The 25,942-nt window shown below is 40.6% G+C and overlaps 1 protein-coding gene across 7 annotated transcripts in view; it reads left to right on the forward strand.

Annotated features, from left to right (window-relative positions):
• Nucleotides 1-25,942, forward strand: part of ITPR2 (inositol 1,4,5-trisphosphate receptor type 2) — a 253,107-nt gene that overhangs the window by 14,801 nt on the left and 212,364 nt on the right. For 6 of the 7 annotated variants that reach the window (XM_066590133.1, XM_066590137.1, XM_066590136.1 and 3 more), the window contains exons 7-16: nt 2,199-2,371; nt 2,529-2,648; nt 13,907-14,092; nt 14,376-14,627; nt 14,710-14,854; nt 16,433-16,583; nt 22,287-22,474; nt 22,743-22,881; nt 24,644-24,701; nt 25,139-25,304. In XM_066590133.1, coding sequence (XP_066446230.1) covers nt 2,199-2,371; nt 2,529-2,648; nt 13,907-14,092; nt 14,376-14,627; nt 14,710-14,854; nt 16,433-16,583; nt 22,287-22,474; nt 22,743-22,881; nt 24,644-24,701; nt 25,139-25,304 — 1,578 coding nt within the window. The remainder of the gene's footprint in view (nt 1-2,198; nt 2,372-2,528; nt 2,649-13,906; nt 14,093-14,375; nt 14,628-14,709; nt 14,855-16,432; nt 16,584-22,286; nt 22,475-22,742; nt 22,882-24,643; nt 24,702-25,138; nt 25,305-25,942) is intronic. The other variant, XM_066590134.1, reaches the window with a different exon arrangement.

Below are 25,942 nucleotides of genomic sequence, written 5' to 3' on the forward strand. Positions count from 1 at the left end.
CAGGGTCAGTACAGGATAAGTAATGTATGTACACAGTGACTCCACCAGCAGAATAGTGAGTGCAGCTCTGGGGTATAATACATGATGTAACTCAGGATCAGTACAGGATAAATAATGTATGTACACAGTGACTCCACCAGCAGAATAGTGAGTGCAGCTCTGGGGTATAATACAGGATGTAACTCAGGATCAGTACAGGATAAATAATGTATGTACACAGTGACTCCACCAGCAGAATAGTGAGTGCAGCTCTGGAGTATAATACAGGATGTAACTCAGGATCAGTACAGGATAAGTAATGTATGTACACAGTGACTCCACCAGCAGAATAGTGAGTGCAGCTCTGGGGTATAATACAGGATGTAACTCAGGATCAGTACAGGATAAGTAATGTCTGTACACAGTGACTCCACCAGCAGAATAGTGAGTGCAGCTCTGGAGTATAATACAGGATGTAACTCAGGGTCAGTACAGGATAAGTAATGTATGTACACAGTGACTCCACCAGCAGAATAGTGAGTGCAGCTCTGGAGTATAATACTGGATATGACTGAGAATCAGTACAGGATAAGTAATGTGTATATACACAGTGACTCCACCAGCAGAATAGTGAGTGCAGCTCTGGGGTATAATACAGGATGTAACTCAGGGTCAGTACAGGATAAGTAATGTATGTACACAGTGACTCCACCAGCAGAATAGTGAGTGCAGCTCTGCAGTATAATACAGGATGTAACTCAGGAGCAGTACAGGATAAGTAATGTATGTACACAGTGACTCCACCAGCAGAATAGTGAGTGCAGCTCTGGGGTATAATACAGGATGTAACTCAGGATCAGTACAGGATAAGTAATGTATGTACACAGTGACTCCACCAGCAGAATAGTGAGTGCAGCTCTGGAGTATAATACAGGATGTAACTCAGGGTCAGTACAGGATAAGTAATGTATGTACACAGTGACTCCAGCAGCAGAATAGTGAGTGCAGCTCTGGAGTATAATACAGGATGTAACTCAGGATCAGTACAGGATAAGTAATGTATGTACACAGTGACTCCACCAGCAGAATAGTGAGTGCAGCTCTGGAGTATAATACAGGATGTAACTCAGGATCAGTACAGGATAAGTAATGTATGTACACAGTGACCCCACCAGCAGAATAGTGAGTGCAGCTGTGGAGTATAATACGGGATGTAACTCAGGAGCAGTACAGGATAAGTAATGTATGTATACAGTGACTCCAGCAGCAGAATAGTGAGTGCAGCTCTGGAGTATAATACAGGATGTAACTCAGGATCAGTGCAGGATAAGTAATGTATGTACACAGTGACTCCACCAGCAGAATAGTGAGTGCAGCTCTAGAGGATAATACAGGATGTAACTCAGGGTCAGTACAGGATAAGTAATGTATATACACAGTGACTCCACCAGCAGAATAGTGAGTGCAGCTCTGGGGTATAATACAGGATGTAACTCAGGAGCAGTACAGGATAAGTAATATATGTACACAGTGACTCCACCAGCAGAATAGTGAGTGCAGCTGTGGAGTATAATACGGGATGTAACTCAGGAGCAGTACAGGATAAGTAATGTATGTACACAGTGACTCCACCAGCAGAATAGTGAGTGCAGCTCTGGAGTATAATACAGGATGTAACTCAGGATCAGTGCAGGATAAGTAATGTATGTACACAGTGACTCCACCAGCAGAATAGTGAGTGCAGCTCTGGAGTATAATACAGGATGTAACTCAGGATCAGTGCAGGATAAGTAATGTATGTACACAGTGACTCCACCAGCAGAATAGTGGGTGCAGCTCTGGAGTATATTACAGGATGTAACTCAGGATCAGTACAGGATAAGTAATGTATGTATACAGTGACTCCACCAGCAGAATAGTGAGTGCAGCTCTGTAGGATGTCACTAATTAATGTTATGCATGTACACAAGGAGAATGTACTTTGTGTTTCTCTATGATGTGCACTGATCAGGCGTTATACAATTCCTCTTTGTCCGTGTTTTTTCCCTCACTGTCATGTGTGTCTCATAACTTTGTTCTACTGACATCATAGTATCAGCCACTTTGATGCCCCCAGAGCGCTAGCTGTTGCTTTAGTCTATGATCACAAGAAGCTGCTGGTGGGATATGTGGGTGATCGGCTCCTCTCATAAACTGACCCAACGTACGTCTACATCTAGGAATACATCGCCAAGCATTTCTTCGTCATGCAGTCACAGATCGGATACGATATATTGGCGGAAGATACAATCACAGCCTTACTACACAACAACCGCAAACTGCTGGAAAAGCACATCACGGCCAAAGAGATCGAGACGTTTGTCAATTTATTAAGACGGAACAGAGAACCCAGGTCAGTGATCCCTCCTACCAGAGATACAAGAGCTGCCGGGAGTTATTCATCTATCTTCCACATTAACTATATATATATACCGCTAATATCCATGTCTTTTATACCGTAGTTTTCTAGTACAGCATCACTATTATATGCATTTTTTTCCACCCTACAGATTTTTGGATTACCTATCAGATTTGTGCGTATCCAACACAACTGCAATTCCTGTGACTCAAGAGCTCATATGCAAATTTATGCTGAGCCCTGGAAATGCTGATATTCTCATCCAGACCAAGTAGGTTTTATGCTTTTTCTTCATCTAACAGGTATCTAGATGTATATTCTTGTTTTAGTCAGAGAAGGTGAACATTGTGTACTTTTCTGGCTCAAAAATGAGTCACCTTCAATAACTACTATACTACTGCCCCCTATGTACAAGAATATAACTACTATAATACTGCCCCCTATGTAGAAGAATATAACTACTATAATACTGCCCCCTATGTACAAGAATATAACTACTATAATACTGCTCCTATGTACAAGAATATAACTACTATAATACTGCCCCCTATGTACAAGAATATAACTACTATAATACTGCCCCCTATGTACAAGAATATAACTACTATAATACTGCCCCCATGTACAAGAATATAACTACTATAATACTGCCCCCTATGTACAAGAATATAACTACTATAATACTGCTCCCTATGTACAAGAATATAACTACTATAATACTGCCCCCTATGTACAAGAATATAACTACTATAATACTGCCCCCTATGTACAAGAATATAACTACTATAATACTGCTCCTATGTACAAGAATATAACTACTATAATACTGCCCCCTATATACAAGAATATAACTACTATAATACTGCCTCCTATATACAAGAATATAACTACTATAATACTGCCCCCTATGTACAAGAATATAACTACTATAATACTGCTACTATGTACAAGAATATAACTACTATAATACTGCCCCCTATGTACAAGAATATAACTACTATAATACTGCCCTCTATGTACAAGAATATAACTACTATAATACTGCCCCCTATGTACAAGAATATAACTACTATAATACTGCTCCCTATGTACAAGAATATAACTGCTATAATACTGCCCCCTATGTACAAAATATAACTACTATAATACTGCCCCCTATGTACAAGAATATAACTACTATAATACTGCCCCCTATGTACAAAATATAACTACTATAATACTGCCCCCTATGTACAAGAATATAACTACTATTATACTGCCCCTATGTACAAGAATATAACTACTATTATACTGCCCCCTATGTACAAGAATATAACTACTATAATACTGCCCTCTATGTACAAGAATATAACTACTATAATACTGCTCCCTATGTACAAGAATATAACTACTATAATACTGCCCCCTATGTACATGAACATAACTACTATAATACTGCCCCCTATGTACAAGAATATAACTACTATAATACTGCCCCCTATGTACAAGAATAGAACTACTATAATACTGTCCCCTATGTACAAGAATATAACTACTATAATACTGTCCCCTATGTACAAGAATATAGCTACTATAATACTGTCCCCTATGTACAAGAATATAACTACTATAATACTGCTCCTATGTACAAGAATATACCTACTATAATACTGCCCCTATCTAGGAGAATATAACTACTATAATACTGCCCCCTATGTACAAGAATATAACTCCTATAATACTGCCCCTATGTACAAGAATATAACTCCTATAATACTTCCCCTATGTACAAGAATATAACTACTAAAATACTGCCCCCTATGTACAAGAATATAACTACTAAAATACTGCCCCCTATGTACAAGAATATAACTACTATAATACTGCCCCTATATACAAGAATATAACTACTATAATACTGCTACTCTGTACAAGAATATAACTACTATAATACTGCCCCCTATGTACAAGAATATAACTACTATAATACTGCCTCCTATGTACAAGAATATAACTACTATAATACTGCCCCTATGTACAAGAATATAACTACTATAATACTGCTTCTCTGTACAAGAATATAACTACTATAATACTGCCCGCTATGTACAAGAATATAACTACTATAATACTGCCCCCTATGTACAAGAATACAACTACTATAATACTGCTCCTATGTACAAGAATATAACTACTATAATAGTGCCCCCTATGTACAAGAATATAACTACTATAATACTGCCTCATATGTACAAGAATATAACTACTATAATATTGCCTCCTATGTACAAGAATATAACTACTATAATACTGCCCCCTATGTACAAGAATATAACTACTATAATACTGCCCCCTATATACAAGAATATAACTACTATAATACTGCCTCCTATGTACAAGAATATAACTACTATAATACTGCTACTATGTACAAGAATATAACTACTATAATACTGCCCCCTATGTACAAGAATATAACTACTGTAATACTGTCCCCTATGTACAAGAATATAACTACTATAATAGTGCCCCCCATGTACAAGAATATAACTACTATAATACTGCCCCCTATGTACAAAATATAACTACTATAATACTGCCCCCTATGTACAAGAATATAACTACTATAATACTGCCCCCTATGTACAAGAATATAACTACTATAATACTGCCCCCTATGTACAAGAATATAACTACTATAATACTGTCCCCTATGTACAAGAATATAACTACTATAATACTGCCTCCTATGTACAAGAATATAACTACTATAATACTGCTACTATGTACAAGAATATAACTACTATAATACTGCCCCCTATGTACAAGAATATAACTACTGTAATACTGTCCCCTATGTACAAGAATATAACTACTATAATAGTGCCCCCCATGTACAAGAATATAACTACTATAATACTGCCCCCTATGTACATGAACATAACTACTATAATACTGCCCCCTATGTACAAGAATATAACTACTATAATACTGCCCCCTATGTACAAGAATATAACTACTATAATACTGCCCCCTATGTACAAGAATATAACTACTATAATACTGTCCCCTATGTACAAGAATATAACTACTATAATACTGCCCCCTATCTACAAGAATATAACTACTATAATACTGCCTCCTATGTACAAGAATATAACTACTATAATACTGCCCCTATATACAAGAATATAACTACTATAATACTGCCCCTATGTACAAGAATATAACTACTATAATACTGCCCCTATGTACAAGAATATAACTACTATAATACTGCCCCCTATGTACAAGAATATAACTACTATAATACTGCCTGCTATGTACAAGAATATAACTACTATAATACTGCCTGCTATGTACAAGAATATAACTACTATAATACTGCCTCCTATGTACAAGAATATAACTACTATAATACTGCTCCTATGAACAAGAATATAACTACTATAATACTGCCCCCTATGTACAGGAATATAACTACTATAATACTGCCCCCTATGTACAGGAATATAACTACTATAATACTGCCCCCTATGTACAGGAATATAACTACTATAATACTGCTCCCTATCTACAAGAATATAACTATTATAATACTGCCTCCTATGTACTAGAATATAACTACTATAATATTGCCTCCTATGTACAAGAATATAACTACTATAATACTGCCCCCTATGTACAAGAATATAACTACTATAATACTGTCCCCTATGTACAAGAATATAACTACTATAATACTGTCCCCTATGTACAAGAATATAGCTACTATAATACTGTCCCCTATGTACAAGAATATAACTACTATAATACTGCTCCTATGTACAAGAATATACCTACTATAATACTGCCCCTATCTAGGAGAATATAACTACTATAATACTGCCCCCTATGTACAAGAATATAACTCCTATAATACTGCCCCTATGTACAAGAATATAACTCCTATAATACTTCCCCTATGTACAAGAATATAACTACTAAAATACTGCCCCCTATGTACAAGAATATAACTACTATAATACTGCCCCTATGTACAAGAATATAACTACTATAATACTGCCCCCTATGTACAAGAATATAACTACTATAATACTGCCCCCTATGTACAAGAATATAACTACTATAATACTGTCCCCTATGTACAAGAATATAACTACTATAATACTGCCCCCTATGTACAAGAATATAACTACTAAAATACTGCCTCCTATGTACAAGAATATAACTACTATAATACTGCCCCCTATGTACAAGAATATAACTACTATAATACTGCCCCCTATGTACAAGAGTATATCTACTATAATACTGCCCCCTATGTACAAGAATATAACTACTATAATACTGCTCCCTATGTACAAGAATATAACTACTATAATACTGCCCCCTATGAACAAGAATATAACTACTATAATACTGCCCCCTATGTACAAGAGTATATCTACTATAATACTGCCTCCTATGTACAAGAATATAACTACTATAATACTGCTCCCTATGTACAAGAATATAACTACTATAATACTGCCCCCTATGAACAAGAATATAACTACTATAATACTGCCCCCTATGTACAAGAGTATATCTACTATAATACTGCCTTCTATGTACAAGAATATAACTACTATAATACTGCCCCCTATGTACAAGAATATAACTATTATAATACTGCCTCCTATGTACTAGAATATAACTACTATAATATTGCCTCCTATGTACAAGAATATAACTACTATAATACTGCCCCCTATGTACAAGAATATAACTACTATAATACTGCCCCCTATGTACAAGAATATACTATAATACTGCCCCTATATACAAGAATATAACTACTATAATACTGCCCCCTATGTACAAGAATATAACTACTATAATGCTGCCCCCTAAGTACAAGAATATAACTACTATAATGCTGCCCCCTAAGTACAAGAATATAACTACTATAATGCTGCCCCTATATACAAGAATATAACTACTATAATACTGCCCCCTATGTACAAGAATATAACTACTATAATACTGCTCCCTATGTACAAGAATATAACTACTATAATACTGTCCCCTATGTACAAGAATATAGCTACTATAATACTGTCCCCTATGTACAAGAATATAACTACTATAATACTGCTCCTATGTACAAGAATATACCTACTATAATACTGCCCCTATCTAGGAGAATATAAATACTATAATACTGCCCCCTATGTACAAGAATATAACTCCTATAATACTGCCCCTATGTACAAGAATATAACTCCTATAATACTTCCCCTATGTACAAGAATATAACTACTAAAATACTGCCCCCTATGTACAAGAATATAACTACTATAATACTGCCCCTATGTACAAGAATATAACTACTATAATACTGCCCCCTATGTACAAGAATATAACTACTATAATACTGCCCCCTATGTACAAGAATATAACTACTATAATACTGTCCCCTATGTACAAGAATATAACTACTATAATACTGCCCCCTATGTACAAGAATATAACTACTAAAATACTGCCCCCTATGTACAAGAATATAACTACTATAATACTGTCCCCTATGTACAAGAATATAACTACTATAATACTGCCCCCTATGTACAAGAATATAACTACTATAATACTGCCCCCTATGTACAAGAGTATATCTACTATAATACTGCCCCCTATGTACAAGAATATAACTACTATAATACTGCTCCCTATGTACAAGAATATAACTACTATAATAATGCCCCCTATGAACAAGAATATAACTACTATAATACTGCCCCCTATGTACAAGAGTATATCTACTATAATACTGCCTCCTATGTACAAGAATATAACTACTATAATACTGCCCCCTATGAACAAGAATATAACTACTATAATACTGCCTCCTATGTACAAGAATATAACTACTATAATACTGCCTCCTATGTACAAGAATATAACTACTATAATACTGCCTCCTATGTACAAGAATATAACTACTATAATACTGCCTCCTATGTACAAGAATATAACTACTATAATACTGCTCCTATGTACAAGAATATAACTACTATAAAACTGCCCCCTATGTACAAGAGTATATCTACTATAATACTGCCCCCTATGTACAAGAATATAACTACTATAATACTGCTCCCTATGTACAAGAATATAACTACTATAATACTGTCCCCTATGTACAAGAATATAACTACTATAATACTGCCCCCTATGTACCAGAATATAACTACTATAATACTGCTCCCTATGTACAAGAAGATAACTACTATAATACTGCCTCCTATGTACAAGAATATAACTACTATAATACTGCCCCCTATGTACAAGAATATAACTACTATAATACTGTCCCCTATGTACAAGAATATAACTACTATAATACTGTCCCCTATGTACAAGAATATAACTACTATAATACTGCCCCCCATGTACAAGAATATAACTACTATAATACTGCTCCCTATGTACAAAAATATAACTACTATAATACTGCCCCCTATGTACAAGAATATAACTACTATAATACTGCCCCCTATGTACAAGAATATAACTACTATAATACTGCCCCCTATGTACAAGAATATAACTACTATAATACTGTCCCCTATGTACAAGAATATAACTACTATAATACTGCCTCCTATGTACAAGAATATAACTACTATAATACTGCCCCCTATGTACAAGAATATAACTACTATAATACTGCTCCCTATGTACAAGAATATAACTACTATAATACTGCCCCCTATGTATAAGAATATAACTACTATAATACTGTCCCCTATGTACAAGAATATAACTATTATAATACTGCCTCCTATGTACAAGAATATAACTACTATAATACTGCCCCTATGTACAAGAATATAACTACTATAATGCTGCCTGCTATCTACAAGAATATAACTACTATAATACTGCCCCTATGTACAAGAATATAACTACTATAATGCTGCCCGCTATGTACAAGAATATAACTACTATAATACTGCCCCCTATGTACACGAATATAACTACTATAATACTGCCCCCTATGTACAAGAATATAACTACTATAATACTGCCCCCTATGTACACGAATATAACTACTATAATACTGCCCCCTATGTACAAGAATATAACTACTATAATACTGCCCCCTATGTACAAGAATATAACTACTATAATACTGCCCCCCTATGTACAAGAATATAACTACTATAATACTGCCCCCTATGTACAAGAATATAACTACTATAATACTGCCCCCTATGTACAAGAATATAACTGCTATAATACTGCTCCCTATGTACAAGAATATAACTACTATAATATTGCCCCCTAGATACAAGAATATAACTACTATAATACTGCCCCCTAGATACAAGAATATAACTACTATAATACTGCTCCCTATGTACAAGAATATAACTACTATAATACTGCCTCCTATGTACAAGAATATAACTACTATAATACTGCCCGCTATGTACAAAAATATAACTACTATAATACTGCCCCCTATGTACAAGAATATAACTACTATAATACTGCCCCCTATGTACCAGAATATAACTACTATAATACTGCTCCCTATGTACAAGAATATAACTACTATAATACTGCCCCCTATGTACAAGAATATAACTACTATAATACTGCCCCCTATGTACAAGAATATAACTACTATAATACTGTCCCCTATGTACAAGAATATAACTACTATAATACTGTCCCCTATGTACAAGAATATAACTACTATAATACTGCCCCCCATGTACAAGAATATAACTACTATAATACTGCTCCCTATGTACAAGAATATAACTACTATAATACTGCCCCCTATGTACAAGAATATAACTACTATAATACTACCCCCTATGTACAAGAATATAACTACTATAATACTGCCCCCTATGTACAAGAATATAACTACTATAATACTGCTCCCTATGTACAAGAATATAACTACTATAATACTGCTCCCTATGTACAAGAATATAACTACTATAATACTGCCCCCTATGTACAAGAATATAACTACTATAATATTGCCCCCTAGATACAAGAATATAACTACTATAATACTGCCCCCTAGATACAAGAATATAACTACTATAATACTGCTCCCTATGTACAAGAATATAACTACTATAATACTGCCTCCTATGTACAAGAATATAACTACTATAATACTGCCCGCTATGTACAAAAATATAACTACTATAATACTGCCCCCTATGTACAAGAATATAACTACTATAATACTGCCCCCTATGTACCAGAATATAACTACTATAATACTGCTCCCTATGTACAAGAATATAACTACTATAATACTGCCCCCTATGTACAAGAATATAACTACTATAATACTGCCCCCTATGTACAAGAATATAACTACTATAATACTGTCCCCTATGTACAAGAATATAACTACTATAATACTGTCCCCTATGTACAAGAATATAACTACTATAATACTGCCCCCCATGTACAAGAATATAACTACTATAATACTGCTCCCTATGTACAAGAATATAACTACTATAATACTGCCCCCTATGTACAAGAATATAACTACTATAATACTACCCCCTATGTACAAGAATATAACTACTATAATACTGCCCCCTATGTACAAGAATATAACTACTATAATACTGCTCCCTATGTACAAGAATATAACTACTATAATACTGCTCCCTATGTACAAGAATATAACTACTATAATACTGCTCCCTATGTACAAGAATATAACTACTATAATACTACCCCCTATGTACTAGAATATTACTACTATAATACTGCCCCCTATGAACAAGAATATAGCTACTATAATACTGCCCCCTATGTACAAGAGTATATCTACTATAATACTGCCTCCTATGTACAAGAATATAACTACTATAATACTGCTCCCTATGTACAAGAATATAACTACTATAATACTGCCCCCTATGAACAAGAATATAACTACTATAATACTGCCCCCTATGTACAAGAATATAACTACTATAATACTGCCCTCTATGTACTAGAATATAACTACTATAATATTGCCTCCTATGTACAAGAATATAACTACTATAATACTGCCCCCTATGTACAAGAATATAACTACTATAATACTGCCCCCTATGTACAAGAATATACTATAATACTACCCCTATATACAAGAATATAACTACTATAATACTGCCCCCTATGTACAAGAGTATAAGTACTATAATGCTGCCCCCTAAGTACAAGAATATAACTACTATAATGCTGCCCCCTAAGTACAAGAATATAACTACTATAATGCTGCCCCTATATACAAGAATATAACTACTATAATACTGCCCCCTATGTACAAGAATATAACTACTATAATACTGCTCCCTATGTACAAGAATATAACTACTATAATACTGTCCCCTATGTACAAGAATATAGCTACTATAATACTGTCCCCTATGTACAAGAATATAACTACTATAATACTGCTCCTATGTACAAGAATATACCTACTATAATACTGCCCCTATCTAGGAGAATATAACTACTATAATACTGCCCCCTATGTACAAGAATATAACTCCTATAATACTGCCCCTATGTACAAGAATATAACTCCTATAATACTTCCCCTATGTACAAGAATATAACTACTATAATACTGTCCCCTATGTACAAGAATATAACTACTATAATACTGCCCCCTATGTACCAGAATATAACTACTATAATACTGCTCCCTATGTACAAGAATATAACTACTATAATACTGCCCCCCTATGTACAAGAATATAACTACCATAATACTGCCCCCTATGTACAAGAATATAACTACTATAATACTGCTCCTATGTACAAGAATATAACTACTATAATACTGCACCTATGTACAAGAATATAACTACTATAATACTGCCCCCCTATGTACAAGAATATAACTACTATAATACTGCCTCCTATGTACAAGAATATAACTACTATAATACTGCCCGCTATGTACAAAAATATAACTACTATAATACTGCCCCCTATGTACAAGAATATAACTACTATAATACTGCCCCCTATGTACAAGAATATAACTACTATAATACTGCTCCCTATGTACAAGAATATAACTACTAAAATACTGCCCCCTATGTACAAGAATATAACTACTATAATACTGCCCCCTATGTACAAGAATATAACTACTATAATACTGTCCCCTATGTACAAGAATATAACTCCTATAATACTGCCCCCTATGTACAAGAATATAACTACTATAATACTGTCCCCCATGTACAAGAATATAACTACTATAATACTGCCCCCCATGTACAAGAATATAACTACTATAATACTGCTCCCTATGTACAAGAATATAACTACTATAATACTGCCCCCTATGTACAAGAATATAACTACTATAATACTGCCCCCTATGTACAAGAATATAACTACTATAATACTGTCCCCTATGTACAAGAATATAACTACTATAATACTGTCCCCTATGTACAAGAATATAACTACTATAATACTGCCCCCTATGTACAAGAATATAACTACTATAATACTGTCCCCTATGTACAAGAATATAACTACTATAATACTGTCCCCTATGTACAAGAATATAACTATTATAATACTGCCTCCTATGTACAAGAATATAACTGCTATAATACTGCCCCTATGTACAAGAATATAACTACTATAATGCTGCCTGCTATCTACAAGAATATAACTACTATAATACTGCCCCTATGTACAAGAATATAACTACTATAATGCTGCCTGCTATGTACAAGAATATAACTACTATAATACTGCCCCCTATGTACACGAATATAACTACTATAATACTGCCCCCTATGTACAAGAATATAACTACTATAATACTGCCCCCTATGTACAAGAATATAACTACTATAATACTGCCCCCTATGTACACGAATATAACTACTATAATACTGCTCCCTATATACAAGAATATAACTACTATAATACTGCCCCCTATGTACAAGAATATAACTACTATAATACTGCCCCCTATGTACAAGAATATAACTACTATAATACTGCCCCCTATGTACACGAATATAACTACTATAATACTGCCCCCCTATGTACAAGAATATAACTACTATAATACTGCCCCCTATGTACAAGAATATAACTACTATAATACTGCCCCCTATGTACAAGAATATAACTGCTATAATACTGCTCCCTATGTACAAGAATATAACTACTATAATATTGCCCCCTAGATACAAGAATATAACTACTATAATACTGCCCCCTAGATACAAGAATATAACTACTATAATACTGCTCCTATGTACAAGAATATAACTACTATAATACTGCCCCCTATGTACAAGAATATAACTACTATAATACTGCCCCCCTATGTACAAGAATATAACTACTATAATACCGCCCCTATGTACAAGAATATCACTACTATAATACTGCCCCCTGTGCTCCATTCTGTGTTTGCAGTGTTGTTGGTCGAGTCCACGATGCTGCCCCCTATGTACAAGAATATGTGTTCTTTGTTTCTGGCAGACTGGTCTCCACGCAGATGGACAACCCCCTGGACTGTTCTGTTCTGGCCGATGACATTGAGGAGGAGGAGGTTTGGTTGTATTGGATTGACAGTAATAAGGAACCGCACGGTAAAGCTATACGACATCTCGCACAAGAGGCAAAGGAAGGGACAAAAATGGACCTGGAAGTGTTAACGTACTACAGGTGGGCGCGGTTTTCTTCAGTGTTCTTTTGAGTGTTGGATATTACCCACATGGACCCGTAAGCAGAACCCTTGTGTTAGAGGATAATCTTCTGTCTGCTCTTAGTCACCACTAGGGGGAGCTTCAGTGTACTTCATTTTGGCAGCCATCATCACTGCTCTTGATAATTACATTTGACTATCCCGTAGACATCCCTAGATAACGTAAATGTCTTAATGTCCGCCCCCTTTAGTTGCCATCTCCTGCCGGTATTAGCCATCCATACCCCTCTGATTCACATCTAGGTATCAGTTGAACCTGTTTGCGCGGATGTGCCTGGACCGCCAGTATCTGGCCATCAACCAGATCTCCACGCAGCTGTCGGTGGATCTGATCCTGCGCTGTATGTCCGATGAGAGCCTCCCGTATGATCTTCGCGCCTCTTTTTGTCGCCTAATGCTGCACATACACGTGGACAGAGACCCCCAGGAATCGGTGGTCCCGGTGAAGTACGCCAGACTCTGGACAGAGATTCCCACACGGATCAGCATCCATGAGTGAGTGTGCAGTCACGTCTCTTCACTTAGCTCCTTGGAGAAGGTTATAAGGACAACAAACAACAATCATCTGTGTTTGCAGCTACGACTCCTTCACCGATTCCTCCAGAGACGAGATGAAGAGTAAGTTCGCTCTGACCATGGAGTTTGTGGAAGAATACCTGAAGGAAGTGGTGACACAGTCCTTCCCTTTTGGTGACAAAGAGAAGAATAAGCTAACGTTTGAGGTAAGAAGTTATACCTGTGCCTTAAGGAACGGTCATGTCTTATACTGCAGTCACATGCAGAGTCCTGCTGCGCCTTGCGTCTTCCTGCTGTCACTTGTAGGCAGCATGTTGCTGGATTCCTGTTAGCTCTCAGGATGCAGAACCTCCGATCTCCCTTCGGTGTTTATACACGGCATGCTCAGCTATACTTATCATTTTGCTGGATGACTACTTGCTCTCAGATGGCAGGACATCAAATTGTGCCTATACAGAGTGTGCACAGAGCTGGTCAGAGTTCTGTTAACTCTCAGTTTTCTAATTTCACATCTCCTTGCCGCCTCCTGCTTGCTCAGTGTATGCACATAGACATTAGAATTTTGCTTTATCCCTGTTAGCTCTCAGTTTGTAGGACCTCAAATCTCCCTTCTTCTGATTACAGAGTGACATAGTATGTTAAGCTGAAGAAAGACCTATGTCCATCTAGTTGCTTATACAAAGTGTGTACAGCTCTAGAGTGTTGCTGGATTCATGTTAGCTCTCAGGTTTCACAGTTTCATCTCTCCTAGCTTTCTTCTGCTTGTTCAGTGTAGGCTTATAAGTGTTAGAATGTTGCTGGATTCATGTTAGGACCTCAAATATCCCTCCTTTTTCTTCTCTGCCTATACATAAGATGCAGAGCTGTTTTCAGAATACTGCTGGATTCATGTTAGCTCTCAGATTTCACAGTTTCATCTTTCCTAGCTTTCTTCTACCTTGTTCAGTGTAGGTTTATAAGTGTTAGAATGTTGCTGGATTCATGTTAGCTCTCAGGTTGTGGGACCTCAAATATCCCTCCTTTTTGTTCTCTGCCTATACATAAGATGCAGAGCTGTTTTCAGAATACTGCTGGATTTCTGTGAGCTCTCAGGTGGTTCACTTTCACATATCGCTGTGTCTTTCTTGTCTCGTGTACGCACATTGTTATTAGGACTTTACTAGATTCGCAGGTTGCAGGATTTCAAATCTTCCTATATCTGCTTTAGCACATACACAGTAAATACGGCTGTATTCACATTTCTGCTGTAGGCCTGTTAGCTCTCAGGTTGTAGGACCTCAAATCTATCTACTTGTTCACTGTCTACATAGAACATGTGCAGCCAAATTTAAAATGTTCCTGGATGTCTTTGCAGAATTTCCCATCACGTTGCCACCTCCTACTTGTTCAGTGCTTGGTTCATATTGATATTAGGATTCTACTGGATTCCTGTTAGGTCCCAGGTTAGAGGGCCTAAAATAGTATTCCTCCTCCTTGTTCATTGTCTACATGTAGCTATAATCTGTTGGTTTTCTGCTAGTCCTCAGCTTGGCAGAGTTCACATTCCTCTGCTGCCCCCCTGCTTGTTCAGTGTCTGCACACATATATAAGGTTTCTGTTAGCTCTCGGATTGTCGGACCTCTAATCATCCTCCAGTTGCATTCAGACATCTAATGCATTGCTGTTAGCTCTCAGGGTTCACAGTTCTCCAACTCCTCGATGATCACTGCTCTGATTTGTACCTTTAGGCCATGATTGTCCATTTATGTAAGAAATGATCCAGGAAGCTCCCCGTTCTCCCGCAGGTGGTTCACTTGGCACGAAATCTCATCTACTTTGGATTCTACAGCTTTAGTGAGCTCCTCCGGCTGACACGAACCCTGCTGGCCATCCTTGACATCGTCCAGAGCCCCGTGTCTTCATACCTGGAGAGACTCAGCAAGTTTCAGGACGGAGGTATCAAATAACCTGGCATGAAATAGCAATTTAGTAAGAATTCTGAGATGGCCCAGGGCAAAACATAATATGCGCCCCAGTCATGTGTTGTAGGGGGGAGAAATGAAGTATAATACTGCTCAAAGAATAGTACCGTACAATGCCTAAATAATACCACCATACAGTGCAGCAATCACAAGGCCGTAACAGTGCTATACATTACCCACATCATACCGCCATATAGCAAAACCCTATAGTCCCAGTCTATACTGCCAGACATGAACACAGCACCCAGATAATACCATCATATGGCTGCACATTACTGTTCTTTACAGTGCTCACATAATTGTGCTATATAGTGCATTAACCCCTTGACACATGGACATTCCGTGGCAAATCTGTCCCATGTGGACCAAAGCTAGAAAGTTTTTTCAGGCAGCGCCCACTGAGATGCAGCGGGGTTTGGAACAGAAGCGTTGCTCCGAGCCCTGCATATTGGCTGGCACTCATAAAAATTGCAGGTGCAGCTCTCATTACAATCAATGGGAGCTGTTCTTGTAATTGCGTGCCAGGATCCCAATGATTTCAATGAGAGTTGTGCCTGCAATTACAAGTGCCAACCACTACACAGGAAACGGAGCAGTGCTTCCACCCCGACCCTGGAGTATCCCGGTAGACGCTGCCTGGAAAACCCATTTACTTTTGGCTGAGGGATTCCCAGCCTGGGAGATGCGGCACGCCAGTCTGAAATCCCTGCCATAAGGGGTTAAAATGCAGATAACAGTCCTATCCAGTGGGCAGGATCACAGCCCACCGCTGTGCCGGAATATCAGAGCTTACAGGGGTGAGATAAAACTGTATTTGGCGTCCTGCAGACACGGCTGCCGCCAATGACGGCTACAGTTCTAGACACAAGTGAAGCCTGTCAGGGGGCCGAACTGGAAATGAGTAAATCGGTGTGTCAGACTAATGTGTTAAAGACACTGTGTTCCCCAGAAAGCCTTCTGTACCGACAGACCGTCAGCGGTAAGACGTCTCCCATAGAGCCGTCTCAGGTCATTAGAAAGATACGCTTGTCGCAAGGATTTACTTCTTCCAGAATTCCACCCAGGATCCGAGAAAATGGTATTTAATGCAAAGAAGGAGGCCGCTAAGATGAGGAAGCCTGCCGTGCGGCACCTGAATAATACTACTACCTTGTTTTCCCGGAAATAAGCCCTACCCTTTTCTGGCTTTTCGGGGAGGCTTGAAATATGCCCCCTAGCTGCATTACATAAAGAAAAGGAATACATTACCTAGCCGCTCGGCCCACGTCCCTCCCGCTGCTCTGCCCTCGGCCACCCACAGAAGATCACTTCCTGGTTGCGGAATTCATAAATCCCGCCTCCAGGAAGTGATGACTCAGATTGGTTCTGCAGCGTTGCTCAGCCAATCAATGCAGCACTCGATGAACCAATCAGAGCCATCGTGTTGTGGAGGTGGGATTTATGAAATGGCCAATCAATGCCGCGGCTCAGTGTGTCAGAGCTCCAGAGAGCAGCGAGAGGGACCTGGATCGATAGTGCTAGGTAAGTAAAATGAGACACCCCCCCAAAAATAAGCACTAGCACCTCTTTTGGGGCAAAAATGAATATAAGACGGGGTCTTAGTTTTGAGGAAACACGTTATAATGCTGGCAAAATAGTGTCATACCGTGAACACATTTGTCAGCATCTACATGTATAATACAGTTAAACAGTGAGCACATATGACTGGCATACAGTGCCTACATACTGTAGTACTGCCATATAGAGCCCATAGAGCACACATCAGTCCCTGCAATGCCAACAGTATAACACAATACATATAAAATAATACTGCCATGTATAATATCATACAATGAGCAAGTGGGGCTAGTATACAGAGCCTGCGTAATACCGCCATGCATTGCTGATACACAGTGATCTTGCTATCAGTCCCTACATAACACCGCAGCACCCACATAACAGCGCCATACAGTGGTGAATGGTGGCCCTAAAAGGCGGCCAGCACAATTTGCATTGGCGGCATGAATAATCCCAGCCCCCGTCGGCCTTCTTACCCATAAACCTTCCTTGCCGATAAAGTTTCCCTTTTCCAAACACCCATTTAAGACAAAAAAAAAAAAAGTTTTGCAGCCGCCTCTGAATTAAAGCCCAAACTTTTCCTAATCTGCCCCCTTCACCTCCCCCGCCTCCTGCCTTAGGTAGTGAAATGGGAGCAATTACGGCGCATTTACATTCCTATCTATAGCATTCCATAGGAGGTAAATGATGTATGTCGGCTTATCAGCACTTTGCGAATCTCCGCCAAGAAAAGAAGCCGATAGATTGAATTTTCCCCGTACCGTCTTTCATTGTCTTACATGAAGGTTCCGGGGACGGCGCATTGTCCGCCGCCGCCTGTTAAAATATTCACTTTCACACTATTGAGTCATCTCGCCGGTCCATAAATCCTGTTAATGTTAGCGCGGTAATTTCGCCATTTTTCGGTTTTTTTCCTTCCCTCCCTTGTCTGCGGAGTCTGAAGTGGGTATAAATGGCATGTGTTCCCCTTTGTGCGCTCCGTCTCTTATCATATCTTTTTAAAGCTGCGAGGTAGAATATGTCACTCTTGCAGCTGGCAGGTTAATGAGCTGGTACAATAGTCAATGCCTCCGGGCCATCTATTGTCTCGCCAGTCATTAGATTCCTTGTATCAAGTGCGCTGAGTTCATTCTGAATATGAAAAGCCGCAATGGATTGTCCCAGACAGCTCAACGCCGAACTCGCATGTTTTAAGAGTTTTTTCCCGGCTCTTAATTAGCTCAAGTTTAAACTGTCAATTATGATCATTTATATAATACCTGACTCCTCGAAAAGGAGAGAAGAGGAAAAAAGTTTCTTAAAGGGCCCCCGAAACTGAAAACTAAGAAGGAATACATAGGATAAAGGAGGGAGCAGACGCTCATTCTATGATATGGGGCGATGGCTCGTCGCCGGACCGGCTGATGTCACTTGAACGCTTTAATCATGTGGCCTTTTCCCCCCAATTTTGGTATTTCTTCCCCACTTTCAAAAAATCCTAACTTTTATTTACCCATCAATGTATCTGTGTGAGAGCTTGTGTTCTGCCAGACGGGTCATATTTCTCATTGGTGCTCCCTAATGTGCCATATAATGGACTGGGAAGCGTTAAACACTTTCTAAGTGGTTTCTACAATGGAAAGACATATGGCACTCTGTTTGTTTTTTAAACCTGTATTACCTTTTATCTTTATAATTAATTTTTTTTTTAACCTATTTTTTAATTTTTTTAGCCCCATAGGAGACTTGAACTTGTGATCGTTTTATCGCTCATACAGCATAATGTAATACCATAGTATTACATTACATTATACCACACTTTGACAGGCAGTTTATCAAGACATACCACAGGCAAGCCTCGTTAGACATCCATTCATGGCAGCCCTGGGGACCTTTGGAGGGCTCCAGGCTGCCATGGCACCCAGACAGCCCCCCATGATCTCATCATGTGGGCCGTCTGGGACCCCTAATCACCATTTGGGGCATTTAAATGCTGTTGTCAGAATTGAAGTAGCATTTAAAGGGCTATGAACTGCAATCAGCATTAGCACTGATCGCAGCTATTGTGGGCAGGTATCAGCTGTCAACTCTGATCTGCTGTGATCAGTAGAAGAACCTTGCAGCAAGTGTTCAGTCTCCCTGCAGTGCCACCACTGGAGAAACTAGGCATTACATGGTGCATCCATTGAAAGGAATGGGCTATCTATGCACTCGTAGTTGTTCTCCTCTCTCCTGAACCAGGGGATCAATGTCTGTTATCAGCCAATGACCTAAGGGGCCCTTCAGATGGCGGAACACGCCTTGGATGTTTCTGTGCTGGGTCTTCCAGAGCAGGAGACGCGTTTTGAAGCTGCTCTTCTCTCTTGAGCCGAGGGTCCGCATCTGTTACCACTGATTGATGTAGAGGACCGTTCAGACAACGGAATGTGCCTTGGATTTTTCTACCTGGATTCCACCTCCACATCTAGGTCAGATTTGCACTTCAGTGTACCGCGGATCCGCATGCAGATTTAACCCTTTTAAATGGACAAATCCACAGGGTGGGACCTCTGGACCGGGGTGGGAGTTAGCAGCAGTTGCTCCCCAGCCACAGGCGCATTAATGAGTGGAGCTTCATTTTGGTTTTCAGGTTCTAGGAACCATTAGACCATTTTTTAGCTTTTTATTCCCATTAAATGACTTCCCTCCGCAAACTGCCCGTATAGGTTACACCATGTCCTGTTCGGTAAGACACAGGTATTGTAGTTTGTGTTGTAGCGCCCCCTCTGCTAGAGCCCTATACAGTGTGGAGCCAGTCCTTCCTTCTAAGGAGAAATGCAAGTAGTGATTGTGTTGCCATATGTAGCATACTGTGTTCTCAAAACTCAGAGCTTGTTTGCATATGCTTTTTCCCAGAGAGCATTGCCTGGCCTATAGGAGCTCCCTATTAGCGGTCTCAATAAGGAGAGACCTTATCCCACGTACACCAACTAGTAGTGAGACGCAGAGCATTAAGTGGGCACAACCAGTGGCCGACACTTCTGCTTTTTGGTTGTCATTTTAATAAGATGGACCAGATTATAGGGGTCCAACCTAGGTGACTGCCTCCCTTTTAAGGGTTAAATGACTAGCCAGAGCTATGCTACACGTGGCGCCTGTTACGTGGTTCCACTTGTTACAGGATATCCGCTCATTAACCGCACTGAGGAGATCTTTTTTTGACAGAGGAGTCTGCAGAGTATTTACATTGCCGTACGAGTGTAGAGAGAAGGTGGAAGAACACCCAGTTCGCTCTTAGCGCTAGAAACAAAAAAGCAAATCTGGACGCAGCATCCTTGTAGAACGCCACCCTGCGCGGCGTTGTCTTGTATCCACCCTGCGCGGCGTTGTCCTGTGTCCACCCTGCGCGGCGTTGTCCTGGGTCCGCCCTGCGCGGCGTTGTCCTGGGTCCGCCCTGCGCGGCGTTGTCCTGGGTCCGCCCTGCGCGGCGTTGTCCTGGGTGCGCCCTGCGCGGCGTTGTCCTGGGTGCGCCCTGCGCGGCGTTGTCCTGGGTGCGCCCTGCGCGGCGTTGTCCTGGGTGCGCCCTGCGCGGCGTTGTCCTGGGTGCGCCCTGCGCGGCGTTGTCCTGGGTCCGCCCTGCGCGGCGTTGCCCTGGGTCCGCCCTGCGCGGCGTTGCCCTGGGTCCGCCCTGCGCGCCGTTGCCCTGGGTCCGCCCTGCGCGCCGTTGCCCTGGGTCCGCCCTGCGCGCCGTTGCCATGGGTCCGCCCTGCGCGCCGTTGCCTTTTATTTCCCCTTCTGAATATTTAGCTCCTCTATGGTAAGCTTTCGATATTGGGGTCACTGTCCCTTTAAATCTCCGTTTTGGCCTGTTACTGTATAATTCATTAGTGTGTAATATTTAGCCTGTCGCTTTGTGTAAGGAAGGTTTATTTTGTGCCGCATTTATATTCTGATTAATGGCCGCCCGCATTCTGAAGTAAAAATCTCTTGCCGACCTCGATCGGAGAATTAAGCTGAAAATGACCCAAACGAGGGATTTATGGTTTATATTTAGCCAGTAAATCCCGAAATGGTGCGTTTTTCTTTGTGCGGCACAGCGGTGGGAACTGAAAGGAGGCTGAACAACGGCCCACTGATGTGCTGTAATGTGTCACTGTCCTAGGTAACAATGTGATGAGGACCATTCACGGAGTGGGCGAGATGATGACGCAAATGGTCCTCAGCAGGGGGTCTGTGTTGCCCATGGCGGTGCCCGATATCCAGCCAGGACTCCATTCCAGCAAGCATACGACTGATAGTGAAGATATCACTGTTATGGACACCAAACTGAAAATCATCGAGATCCTGCAGGTAGAACTTCATGTTCCTGTCACTTTAAGTAAGGTCCAGTGGGTACAGTGATGGGCTCAGTAATTGCCCCGGGTATGGGGATAGTTGATGCTTTCGCCCCTTGGTATAGCACAAGCTTTGCCCAGTACATTGGATCCTTCCTGTTTCTTGTGATGATAGAAAGGATCCCTGGTGTTCCTGCCTCCCCCAGACACATCTAAAAGCCCGACCACTAAGAACCAGCAAAGAATCTTGTAGCGTATGTAATGGTAACCGTTGTGTCTTTCAGTTCATACTCAGCGTAAGGCTGGATTACCGCATCTCCTATATGTTGTCTATTTACAAGAAGGAATTTGGGGATAATAGCGGCAGCGTTGACAACTCCACGGCATCCACAGTGACTCCTCCTGACAACCCGACTCTCTCAGGTTAGAGGGTTAGGGTTATATACTTACGATGTCTCCCACTACTCAGATACCCACAGGGCTTTACAGCAAAGCCAATAGCGTAGCACTGGATGTTGGAAGAAATATAGATATGAAGTGCATATCAACACAGTGCAAATACAAATGTAACTAAGGACTTGTCATTAGAAGATAGGGCCAGAGGGTGATGGTAACTGAACGACGGCGATGATTACAATGAGACTGGAATAGATGATATGGAACCGAAATAACAACCAGAGAAATGCTGAGCCTAACGCTGGCTCTTCCTAATCTCTCCCTGACGCTGTCCCTCAACACCAGACCCCACTGCCCCTAAACAACACTGTGCTGTCCCTATGGATGACCCTGGCTAAGAAAATGGAGTTACTTTAGATTCAGTCATGATACATTCTCTTACATTCTCTTACTATTCCTGATAACTTTTGGGCACTACGGTTGAGAAAAGAAGCAAATGCTGGAATTACCCAAGGCAACCAGAAAGAATCAAAGAAGGAAAAGTTGGACAAACCGCAATCTAGTCACTGAGAAAAAGGATCAGATATGCTCCGTCCTTCTCCTCTTTTGGCATGGGGTTCGAAATGCGATCCGAAAGATGATGAGATTGATGTCTAACCTCGGCCCGTCTCTTGTAACTGGATAAATGTCCAGCATCTTCTAGCATAAGGGTCTGGGACTTATCTGCACAGACCAGTGGGGATTGGCAGTCTGGAGGTATCCACACCCCCAGGAGCAACTCCTAACAGGTATCCTGCAGCATATCGCTGCATTTTGGCAGTAACTGAGCCTCTAGATCATGTAAACTTGTAGGCGGGTGAAGTTGGCGTCCCAGGCGGTCCCATACATGTTCTATTGGTGATAAATCTGGTGACCAGGCGGTTACAGCAGTGTGACAATGTTGTGGGGGCTCCTGGGACCCCCTTGTGTGTGCGGCCGAGCATTATCCTGCTGGGAGCCGCCATGAGAGGAACACATGTGGCTACAGATGTCATCTATGAACGACGGCCTGTTTTCTGTGAATGGAGGCTGGCGGGCTGAAAGGATCTCCAAGCCGCTGCACCTCCATTCACTGAGCAATGATCACTCCTGTGTAAAAGCAGGATGACTGTCTGGTGCACCCGTCATTCATCCAGTGTTAAATGACCCCAATAATATAGGTATATCTAATACGCTGTAAGTCTGCATGGTGCACTACACGTACCTGTGATACCGGCACCTGTGATACATGCTCTATCTGTGTGCAAGTATAATTCTAAGCAGCCCCCCCAATGTAAAGTAGGTGTGTTATGGGTAGCTCATCAGTATTTTGCACCTGTGCTGCCTCCCCAGTATAGCATTTAGCCTTCTGCGCGCTGCTGGGAACTATTATTTGTTCCTGGCCTTGAACCTTTGTATCAGAAAAGCCACAAACTCGGAAACATAAACTGGACTAGAAAACCAAAGAGCAGGACACACAGACTAGACAAGAACTAGGCAGTAGAATAAGGAGACCTGGATGGAGCACATGTTGTCACAGCTATCAACTGCACCACGCTGCAGTAACCAACAGTATTTATGGAAAGGCGAACCAATCAGACCCACCTCTCTGTAAAGAGACTGATCAGTGTGGTCTGCTAATCCCCTCCAATGGGTCATAGCAACTACCCCAACAACTTAGAAAGCAGGAGAGGAAGTAGGATTTCTCCTGCAGAGTGGAACAGTACGGAACATGCAAAAACCGTTACTCACAGTTCTTCTTACTTTACAGTGGTCGTGCCTGACATAGATGAGATTGCAGCGCGAGCGGAAACTATGTTTGCTGGAAGGTAAGCCTAAGATGAGTTAACCCTTCAAGCGCGACTGTCCACAACAATAGATACTTTGTATACTTAAGGCCCTCTTACATGCTACGCCATGAAAACACGTGCAGTGGAAGAACGATCAGCGATCATTTGCTAATCGCATCCTCCATGCACACCTGAAAATCATTAGCAGTCTGCTGCTGCATTGGCGTGCGAATAGAGACGGGTGGACCAGAGTGATCTGCGGCCCGCGTCCGTTCGCTGAGCGATCACCACTTCTGTGTAAAAGCTCAGGCGTGATCACTGCTGCAACGGTAAATGGGCCCTATACTGCTCCAACACACACTTTAACCCTAAATTACTGGACATTTTACCTGGTAACACCGCCTTTCCTAAACGGTAACAAGCCCCGCCCCTTCTGCGGTCCGTATCTTATTGTAATACAACTGTGTCACATTCAGTAGAGAGAGGAATCCGGTGGAACTGGATGATGAAGGCGGCAGAACCTTCCTGCGGGTTCTCATCCATCTCATCATGCACGATTACCCGCCGCTGCTCTCCGGAGCCCTCCAACTACTCTTCAAGCATTTCAGCCAGAGAGCCGAGGTCCTGCAGGCCTTCAAACAGGTAAGAAGAAGCTTTATTAGCAGTGTTGCGACACCATGTAATGGGGTAGGCCGCCATTTAAATTGGAGGGTCACCTTTAAGTCCTTAGTGCCGCAGCCTGTTTTGGGCCTAACGACGCAACGGTTTTTGGTGGGATATTCATCTCCAATCTTCTATGTTCCATCGACATGGCCGTACGAGGGCTTATTTTTGCGTGGCCAGCTGTAACATCGTATGTTAAGTGGAGAAAAGACACCTGTCCATCCCGTTCAGCTCCAATCGGCAATCAGAATAACCCCGGATCACCGACTCGTAATCAGGGATGTAACATGTTAAATTGTATCCCTCAAGGAAGGCGTCCAGAACCTCTTGTACTCTTGTATCACCATCACCACCTCCTCAGGCAGACGGCTCCACAGTCTCACCGCTCTTACAGTAAAGAACCCGCTTCTATGTCAGTGTAGAAACCTTCTTTCCTCTAGACGTAGAGGGCGCCCCCTTGTTACAGTCCTGGGTATTATAGAGAGATCTCTGTACGTTCTCCTGATATATTTATACATAATTATTAGGTCTCCCCTCAGTCATCTCGCCATGCACCCCTAGACCTCTTTTGATGCACCCCATGATACTATTTGCCTTGGCAGCAGCTGCCTGACACT

Source organism: Eleutherodactylus coqui, chromosome 2 (assembly GCF_035609145.1).
Source record: "Eleutherodactylus coqui strain aEleCoq1 chromosome 2, aEleCoq1.hap1, whole genome shotgun sequence".
NCBI classification, from domain to species: Eukaryota; Metazoa; Chordata; class Amphibia; order Anura; family Eleutherodactylidae; genus Eleutherodactylus; species Eleutherodactylus coqui.